The sequence below is a fragment of the Sus scrofa genome, chromosome 2 (assembly GCF_000003025.6).
Source record: "Sus scrofa isolate TJ Tabasco breed Duroc chromosome 2, Sscrofa11.1, whole genome shotgun sequence".
Lineage (NCBI taxonomy): Eukaryota > Metazoa > Chordata > Mammalia > Artiodactyla > Suidae > Sus > Sus scrofa.
Window position 1 is genome coordinate 54366529 of NC_010444.4, and position 11048 is coordinate 54377576.

Below are 11048 nucleotides of genomic sequence, written 5' to 3' on the forward strand. Positions count from 1 at the left end.
ATAAATAAAATAAATATCACATTTTTAATACTTTTCAACATCAGCTGTATTCTACCCTCTAGAGTAGTATTAAGCAAATCAAAGGCATATTTGCCTTTAGTGGGTTCTTATTTTCCTCAATTTTAGCTTTTTTCTCCCTCTTTTCTCTATACCTTCTTTTGTCTTTCCTGATTAATATCCCCCTACTCCTTTCCTAACAATCCATACCTCCCAATCCCTTTATTTCTTCTCCTTTACTCTCCTTTGCTCTTGTTTTTTACCATTCCTACTTTTTTTTTCCTGTTATTTTGACTATGCTTTAGCACTCACTGATGATGTTCTTCTCTAGTGCAGCATGGGATGTGAATTTTGCTAGATTGCCATGATATCTAGACACTTAGGAATTTTAGGGTCTTTTATTTATTTTTTGAAATTTACTTAATTTTTTTTTATGGCCACAGTGTGGGATGGCTAGGTGTCAAAAAGAAGCTGCAGATGGCAGCCTTTGCCACAGCCACAGCAACAATGGATTTGAGCTACATCTGTAACCTAAGCAATGCCAGATCCTTAGCCCACTGAGGGAGGCCAGGGATCAAACCTGCATCCTCATGGACGTTATGTGGGATCCTTAACTGGCTGAGCCACAATGGAAACTGCTAAAGGTCTTTTAAAAACAGTCTTCTGCAATGTCTTAATAATAATATGAGAGAGAAAAAAAGATGAAACTTTAATGTAGAGATGCTTTTAATGGAAATATACTTAACATAGATGTGTTTGTCTTGGTTAGATGTGCTTAGTTATGGCCAGAAGAATGTTTGAATAATGGAAAATGTAGGCAAATCTAATACTGCCTTATTAATTGTATGCTTGACATTCCTCTTTGGTTCTGCTTTATCAAAATAAATAATTTTTAGTTTAAAATAGATGGATTTTCCCCAACATTTATAATCCACTGTTCCATAGTGAGGCAGATAAATTTAGAGATTAATATTCCCATCTCTCAGCAGAGACCTTATTCTCAACATTTGATTATGCATCCCTCTATCTTGGGTGCCTGATCCTATATCTGTGCTTTGGATAGGTTCTGTCATTGCTTATGACTGCTGCTTTGTTATTTACATCAACAATTTTATTTAAAATGTAGACTTAAGTTTTAGTGATTCCCAGTCTTTGTTTAGAGATATTCCAGAGCACCTTCAATAGCTCAAGAGAAGTATTTTAAACATGATTTTATTCACTTTATTATTTGTAGCCAATAAATATATTAAACCTACCTTGGATAAGTGATAGGTTTCTTGTAGATGAAACAATCAGAATAAACAATGAAAATTTTAAAAAAAGGAAATATTATTTAAATTCTGCATTTTGGAAAATTGGGGTTTGCTGTAACCTTAGAGACGATTGTGCCAAACCTTTGTATTAATGATGAAAAAACAATCTCTGAGAAGAAAATCCCACTTCCAAAGACATACAGAAAATGGCAGAAGCATGGCAGTAACCCAGGTATCCTTCTTCCAAGTTCAGGATCTTTAGCACATCCCCTGAGGCTTTTTATCATTCCTCCAAGGAGATGCTTGAATTATATAATTTATGAGTCATTGTTTAGAGTTGATATTCTATCATCTCTGAGATTATTTCCTCCCAGTTCTTTGTGTCTCCATGGTTTTTACTTTCATGTTTGAGGTTTCAGTTTGGAAATCTAATATATGTCTCTATCTTTAAGGAAAATTAGAGTTAAACTCTTTAGAAAGGTAGAAGGAATTTCCTAAGAATATATTAATTTAGGACTTAATAATAAAAAAAAAAAATAGTGAGGATTTTTTCCAAAAAGAATGTGATCAGGATAGAGTAGGATAATCAAATAGTTTAAAAATCCCACTAGGGAGAGTTCCCACTGTGACACAGTGGATTAAGAGTCTAACTGTTGTGGCTCATGTTGCTGTGGAGGTGCATGTTCAATTTCCAGCCTGGGGCCAGTGGGTTGAAGGATCCAGTGTTGCCACACCTGTGGTGTGGGTCATTACTGGTGCTCAACTTCAATCCATTGCCTGAGTACTTCTATGGGCTATGGATGCAGCCATAAAAAAAAAAAAAAAAAAATTCCACTAGGGCATTAAAGACAGAAAAGAGAATTTTAAGGGAGTTTGGGAGACTGCTGTCAGCTAATGCCCATCCAAGAAAAGAATTCAGTAAACTAGCAAAAACACTACCTGTAAGAAAGCCCAAGTGCATCTAAATGCCAAACACACTCAAGCCACAAACCCTGACAGTTAAAACACAAGACAATAGATATGAGGTCTAATAAATATTGCTAGGGATACCATAAATGGTCCACAAAAAAAAAGTACGACTGTGTTCCTGGAGTATTAAATTTAAAGTTGTCATATGCTCACTGGGATAAACTGGGATGGCTGTTGACTGATAAATCAACCTCTTGGTAGCTGTAGCTGCTCAGGTATTATCAAACTCATTTAGGACTGAGAAGACCAATATCCAGCTGATCTTGGTGGGACTTTAGTGAGCAGTGTCACACTAGAAGGAAAAGTATATTCAATGCTATTTCATATCTAATTGAAAGACTTTTACATTTATAGATAATTCCAATAAAAAATCTTTAAGAAGAATTAGCTAGTTAATGAATAGTATTCTAAATTGTTGGAATTTTTTCATCTGTAATACAGAGGGTATGAGGTATAAGATCTATGCTAATAAATTTCTGATGTTTAGAAATTGTATAAGTAATATAAAGCTTGGGAGGTGAGGAAACAGAAGTATATATCCTATATACTCTAGGATTATCCATTCTATAGTATATATAGGATGGATAATCAACAAGGTCCTACTGTATGGCACAAAGAACTATTTTCAATACCCTGTGATATACCAAAATTGAAAAGAATATGAATGTGTATATATATATATATATATATATATATATATATATAAAAAACTGAGTCACTCTGCTGTACAGCAGGAATTAATATATCGTGAATCAAATATTCTTCAAAAAAATTTAAACATATAAGTAACATATCCATCAGCAGGCCTAAAGTGTGAAAACCATTCTATCATGATATTTATCATCATCATAGAAATTATTATTAGTTAAGCTGCTTATCTTTCAAAAAAGACCACTTACCTTTCTAGAGAAATTAAGTGATTTTGTTTTAGAAATTTTAATTTATCACATCTTTAATATCTTAATATGGTGATGCAAAATAACTTTTAGAAAACATGTTTTGTTTTACTCCATAACGTTTCTTTCTTCTTTCCCCTTCCTTCATGTTTCCCTCCCTACTTTCTTCTCTTTCTCTGCCTTTTCTTTGTTCTTTATAATGTCTCCTTTATTTCATATTGCATACAAATTCCTTCTCCACTACTCACTAGATGAATGACTACGAAAAAACAATTAACCTCAGTATTAAATACACATCTTTAATATAACTGTCCCCAAACAAAATAGGACAATGCCATGAAAAAGAGGGATTTTTTTTTTGTTTATCCCAACCCATTTTAGAATTTTAAGCTTTAATTTTAAACTTAGAATGAATCTTATTGTCATATCCATATTATATTTTTTTTATTATTCTGAGAGATGCCAGGATTAGGTAAGTAATTTTATGAAGAATTATCAATAAATGATTACAACCTTTCCCTTGGGAGAAGAAAGAACAAACTGACACCACTGGACTTTGGCTGATCCTCCTCTAATGAACAAGATGAACCCAGGAACCATAGCTTAATTACTAAACTAGGGATTGCTCCTGCAGGATGCTGAAATCCAGTATTAATTAAAAGCTTACTTTTAACATAGCCCCACCTCTATATTCAAGTATTTAATAAGTCTGCCATTTCACTTTTGCCTAACTAAGGCTTGGGCTCAGCTGCTCTGAGGTAAGAGCTAATGTTTTCATGGAAAACACATAGAACTTTTCTTACAAACTGGGATTTTTTTTTAGGCATCATTCTGTGACTATTAGAATGAATCATCAAGATTAAGAAGGATAAGTTTGATTAGGAAGTACAAATTTATACATTCACCTTTGGAAAGAGGATACATTGATTTGATGCCAGAAAGCTAAAGAGAATCTGGTAATAGTGTAGAATGGCTTGAATGTATTTAAAAAGAGAAAAAGTGTATGTAAGAGCTCATGACTGGAAAATGCCATATTTTTAGACCTTAATGGTTTGGATATACATTTCTAAAGGAAAAACAAGAATTGCCCTCTGTATAGGGCAAGTGTTATCCTCTTTGTACGTAGTTAGTTGTAGGTGGAGGTTTTTTGCATCGTTGGGAGGAAATGAAAATGCACTGAATTATTTATTTTTTTTCTGATTATCTTCTAAGTTCCCTTTTCCCTTTCCTACTCAATATGCACACTTATGTGTTCTAAGAGTGCCCCCAAATAACATATCTTTGTTTTTTGTAGACAAACAACATTTCTTAAAAAAATCTCCTGAGAATCTTCCTACCATGGGTATATCAGAGACCATTGAGCTGAGAAACTGTAGTGGAATGGCCTTATGTCTACATTTCAGATATTTACTTGTACCATGCAATCATAAGCACATTATATTAGGAGCCAGACATGTCAGCTTCTTATGATCCTCTGTCACTCCTAGTTTTATGCTGTTGTTCTTTCCCTCTGATCCTTTACTCATTTATAGCATTAGTATAGTGGAGTAGATTTTCACTATGGCTGATTCTTTTATTTCTATTTATCATTGCACAAACTGATACCACTGCTCATAAGGCTATATCTCTGAATCGAAACAGTAGCTATCCTTCTGGCATCTGACAACTTTAAATTTAATACTCCAGGAACACAGTTGTACTTTTTTTTCTGGACCATTTATGGTATCCTTAGCAATATTTATTAAGTAAATTGATATCTGACTTTAGAACACATGCTGTTTCTACTGAATTAATTCTTGGTGCCATATATGTTCAATGAATGTTATCTACATGCTACTATAGTTTAAATTTTTAAGCAAGGAAAGGCTTCTCTCTTTTTCATATTTGATTTCCCATTTTGAGTATTTCCAAATTGACTGTGAGAGTGGTAAGGGAAAGTAGAGGGTTAGTTTCCATTCCATTGATTAAATCAGTTACCATCTGAATGAACAGAGCAGGCCAAGGGTATTTATGGACACATATGACTATGAGCATTAGAGATAAAGTATGGAAAAATAAACAAATTCACATCATTGGATACTAAGTTTCATAGGGATAAACAGGGAGAATCTGATTATTCAATAACTGAAACAATGCCCAACAATTTCCTAATATATAAAAATAGATAAATGAGTATAGTTCTAAGTGGTGTAGGTAAAGAAAAAAGAAAAAAAAAGTAGTTCACTGGTCACAGCCTAGTGAGGCTTCAAAGAAATTATTTACAGTGTATAATATTAATCAACTTGCTTTCAACCTTATAAAACTGTCATATACCTTTACTATTTCACCATGTATAATGGCTTATCAAACAACTTACATTTGTATTTAATTTCCAAATGAATCAAAAATCTCTCAGCCTTCACTTCCAGCCCCAGGATAAGCCAACCCCAGTCTATTCCACACACAGTAGCCCTCCAAGGCACCCTTTAGCTACAGTTATACTGGGCATTTCTTTACACATTTATGCCATGGTAATTCTTGTTTGCTATCTTTTTTCTGACATTGTTTACACCATTGATGATGCTTTTCTCTCTCCTTTTTAAGCCTCAGACTTTAAAGTCAGCTCAGCTTCCATCTCTGATATTGTAGTTTTTTCTAACCAAACTTATTCCAACCTTCTCTTGGTTCTTATTGTATACTACCATTTTTAAAGCAGTTATCGCTTATGTGCTCATTAAATGTTTCCTGCTTTAAAGTTTTATAAATCTCAATCTGAGTCTCTTTCTGCTTGAGGTGGAGAATTACACAGAAAGAACAGCCAGCTTTTATCCTATATCTATAGCCATGCTTGATTCCTGGCAGGGGGTGTATTTTGCATTTTTCCATGAGATGGTCAATGAAGTGTGGCAACTGGAGGAGACAGAGGAGAGATTCAAATAAAAATAAAATTTGTTATATTCAAGATCCTAAAGACAGGAGCCACAGCATACCAAACAAGGGCAGGAAAAGTCACCAGGATAGTTGGAGGCAGAAGGCAGGAGCAGGGAGAAAGCACTGGGCCACAGCCATTATTGGGATTTCCACTGAAAAAAAATAAGGCAGGGCAGTGGAAAGAGTTTAGGATTAGATGGTTTGAATAATTTTGGCTGGCTTCGGAGTGATTTCTGTTTTCCAGGTACTTAGTTCTGGAATGATTCAGGTAGAGAAAATTGCCTCCAGGGGTGCACAAATGCCAGCGAGGAGGTCTGTCTCAAAACTGATAAGTCTGCACATCAAAGACATGCTGAACACTTCTCTATCTCTAAAAACTGGCTAGCCCAGGGAGGGCAGTCTCTCCTTAGGTAAAACTGTTTTCTAAGATGTCAAAACATCATATGATACAGATGATTTAAATATGTACCTATAGTGAATAAGGTCCCAAGACCTCACCATCTTGGACATTCCTTCTCCCTGGTAGGATATCACCTAATTCTTTTTATAAGATCTCTTTTTGCAAAAATGCTCTAGAGTCTGAATTGTGTGTGGATTCCTGTAGCTTCTCCCAGAATAATTCCAGTACTACTGTCCTAAAAGAGGCAGCTTCTACCAGGTGGGCTCTGCACAGAGACCCTCTTTGACGTCCTTACCTCTTCTCACCACGTGGTACATCAGAGACTAAATCAAGGTGTCTTGAAAAACTTGCCCATTCTTTCCCATGACAGAGATCCAGAGTTTGGATCTTCCCACACCCCATCCCCTTCCCTACCACCAGTGACTATGTAGCTATGGTGGGTGATTTTTTGATTAATCCTGGAGGTCAGAGGATTTTCTGACTTGAACAGTAGAAAAGCCTATGACTGAGATCATGAGATACAAGTTTGTTCATTTTCTTTTTTTTTTTTTTTTTTTTTTTAAGAAGGGCTCTAGTTATAGAGTGAAATAGGAGAAGACTCAAGAGAAGGGAATAATGATAATAATGATGATAGTAGTAGAAAGATTACTGATGGGGAATGGAATCCTGGATCTTGTATGTTAAAATAAATCAAATCACAAAAATCACACATCACATAAAACAATAATAATGACACTAATGTTAAAATTAGATGCTGGAAACTTATGTACATGGAAGTAAATAATAAAATGTTATTTTGTTCATAATGTGGATATTGTCACCGCTAAATTATTGTGTCAAATATGCCACAGCACTATGTTAATTTTATGTTTAGATCATGTGTCAGTGGTTTTATATATTTGATTAATTGACTAAAGTAAAATATGAACCTCTGTATTCAAGCCCCTTATAGTGCTATGACTTTCACAGGATCTGTTTCTTTCATGCAAATATTCTGTCCCTTACACAAACACAGACATTCACACACAGACCCACACACACATGCACATACAAACACACACACTCCCAACCACCCTGTATCCAATGTGTGGTTCTTTTATTAACTGAGTCTCTGGTTGTTTTAAAAATAATGAAAAAGTCTTTCTAAGGTTCTTTTTTCTGCTTCAGCTTTCATATTCTATTAATCTACGATCTACACTGAGAGAGGATCTAGTAAAGTAAAAGCAAAAAAAAAAAAAATATGCATTCCAATATTTTTTTTCTCAGAAAAGCTTTTTATTTTATAATTTTTATTTTTCTATTATAGTTTATTTATACTATTCTATCAATTTTTACTTTACAGTAGAGACCCAATCTCATACAGATATATATATAATTTTTTCATATTATCCTCCATCATGTTCCATCACAAGTGACTGGATATAGTTCCTTGGGCTGTACAGCTGGATGCCATTGCTTATCCACTCCAATTGCAAAAGTTTGCAACTATTAACCTCAGACTCCCAGTTCACCCCACTCCCCACCCCTTAGTCAAAGATATTAAGGCAATGAGAAAGTTTTAATTTGTTTATTATTTTGTGGAGTCCAATCTGAATGTTTCTATGAAATAAAATCATTTGGCCCTTTTTTTTTTTTTTTTTTTTTTTTTTTTTTTTTTGTTATTTCTTGGGCCGCTTCCACGGCATATGGAGATTCCCAGACTAGGGGTCTAATCGGAGCCGTAGCCACCAGTCTATGGCAGAGCCACAGCAACGCGGGATTCGAGCCGCGTCTGCAACCTACACCACAGCTCAGGGCAACACCGGATCGTTAACCCACTGAGCAAGGGCAGGGACCGAACCCGCAACATCATGGTTCCTAGTCGGATTCGTTAACCACTGCGCCACGACGGGAACTCCCATTTGGCCCATATTTTGATTGTAAAGCAACTTTATAAATTTTCTTAGGCAATTTTCCAAATATTTAGTTATTTCAGTTTTTCAGTGTATTTGTAAAATGACAGTTAGGACTGGATCTGATATAGTGTCATTAAGTGACATATTAAATCTCTATTATCTCTAACAGGAAAAATAAGATCATTGGTCAAGGCAAAGTTATTGTCTACCTACATTAATATCTTTATATCCAACCAGTTGTTGCAGAATCTTACAAATATAACTTTAACCATATCTTAAATTTAGTTTTTTATTTATGATTCAGAGCTGTGACTGTCAGAATTAAATATTTCACATATTAAACAAAGGCAAAAGTTGCTAACCTTCACCACGCTTGTTGATAGCCAATATTTGATATTTAGGTAAGTTTTATTAAGCTTGCAGGCATTTACTTTTTTCCCCCTAAACTGATTAAAATTTAGTTTCAGCAGAGAAAAACATAAAGTTGCTTTTTATTTTTGCCTTCTGGAATTTTACTCATCTAGAATATAACTTATAATTAACTCCATTTTGAATAACACTCAGAAGAAAAAAGTCTATTTTTCCAAATAGTATTCCTTCAGCATAAAAGAGAATTTATTTGTTCTTGATATCTCAAAGGCTGTGTCTTTGAATATACTTTGTTAGGGAATACATTTAATGGAAATATATTGCTTCAGTAATTCTGTCACTGAAATGGGGAAAGAGATAAACTACAAAATAATAATAAATCATAATAATAATACTAAATTCATCCTTCAATGTCCCAGAACATATCTAATTAAAGTACATTTATATTTCTCAAGAATAAAAATTATAAAAATGAATTCCATTTATTCAAGGGAATTTTAATATTACTGTATTTTTCCCATCTGGAGTTACCTTTATTGATTAACATAAAGGATCAGTTAACAACATAAAGCAATAAATAAGAAATTATTTTTAAGGCAATTAGCAATGAATTCCTAGGAGATTATAACATTTTGATAACTTCAGAATGTCAGAGAAACTCTATTGAGTTTGGCTGAACAATGATTTAAGAGTAGCTTAAGTCTCCATGAAATTATATGAGGCCATACCAAGTCATAAAATCTGAACCCGCTCAATGGAGTCAATCAGAAATACCACCCTGACGATGAAGGCAAAGCCATGCTTGTGTAATAAAGTTAAGGTGGCCCTCACTTGAGATTTATAACACCAAATGATCTTGTGAAAAAAACAAATCCAAGTTCACATTTTGAACTGTGCCTAAGACTTGAGCTTCCTTGGTAAAACAATATCTGACTACAGGCCAGTGATTCCTGACCCTTAATTAAAGGTTATATTACTGCCTTGTTAATCCCTGATGGAGGGATTAACATTTGCAGAGCAGCTTAATAACAACAGAATCCAAAAAAGATGAAATTTATCTATACTTATTGGCTTCATGTGTCTTTTCTATCAATTTATGAAATAACAGATGGATGTCTATGTATTATATTTTGATTAATACATAAATTCATGAATTTCTGAATTTGGTTAATTCATAAACAACAACTTTCGGTCTTTGCAGCTCTAGAGCTAGCATGTGACATGAACATGGTGGCATTTCACCAGAACTCCACTGACTTCATCCTCTTGGGCCTCATCACACATCCTACATTCCCAGGGCCTATCTTTGCAGTGGTCTTCTCCATCTTTTTGGTGGCTGTAACAGCCAATGTGGTTATGATTCTGCTCATACACACAGATTCCCGTCTTCACACACCCATGTACTTCTTGCTTAGCCAACTCTCCATCATGGACACTGTCTACATTTGCATCACTGTCCCCAAGATGCTGCAAGACCTCTTCTCCAAGGAAAAGACCATCTCCTTCCTGGGCTGTGCAGTTCAGATCTTTCTCTATCTGACCCTGATTGGAGGGGAGTTCTTCCTGCTGGGCCTCATGGCCTATGACCGGTACGTGGCTGTGTGCAACCCTCTTCGATACCCTCTCCTTATGAACCATAGGATTTGCTTGCTAATGGTGGTGGGCTCCTGGATTGGTGGTTCCTTGGATGGATTCATGCTAACTCCCTTTACTATGAGTTTCCCCTACTGTGGGTCCCGAAAGATCAACCACTTTTTCTGTGAGATACCAGCGGTACTGAAGCTATCATGTGTTGACACATCACTCTACGAGACCCTCATGTATGCCTGCTGTGTGCTGATGCTGCTTATCCCTATATCTGTCATCTCTGTCTCCTACACTCGCATCCTGCTCACCGTTCATCAGATGAACTCTGCTGAGGGCCGGAGAAAAGCCTTTGCAACCTGTTCCTCCCATGTTATGGTGGTGATCATTTTCTATGGGGCAGCCTTCTATACCAATGTGCTGCCCCATTCATACCACACACCAGAGAAAGACAAAATTGTATCTGCCTTCTACCATCCTCACACCAATGCTCAACCCACTCATCTACAGCTTGAGAAATAAAGATGTGACCACAGCGCTAAGGAGGTTGATGGGGAGATAATGCTTCCTCCCAGAAAGTCAGAGTGGAGAATGTGCCCAGGAAATACTAGAGGAACCCAGGGACAAACATCCTTGATGCTGTGGCCAACAGAAATTGAAGAGAAGATGCTTTTAGTTCTGAAAAATATCAACTTCACAATTCTGAATTATATCAGGCAAAATTATCCTTTTGTTAGCATCATTTAAGAATTACAGCTGAAGATAGCCAGCATCT

General features: G+C 35.4%; 1 protein-coding gene across 1 annotated transcript; it reads left to right on the top strand.

Moving 5' to 3' along the window:
• On the top strand, positions 10046–10795 carry LOC110259743 (olfactory receptor 2T2-like). The gene has a single exon (XM_021085484.1). It carries the CDS (start codon positions 10046–10048, stop codon positions 10793–10795), a length of 750 nt encoding a protein of 249 aa, XP_020941143.1.

What these genes read in the sequence shown, in the direction of transcription:
- LOC110259743 (XM_021085484.1), top strand. Translation starts at nt 10,046, where the DNA reads ATGATTCTGCTCATACACACAGATTCCCGTCTTCACACACCCATGTAC.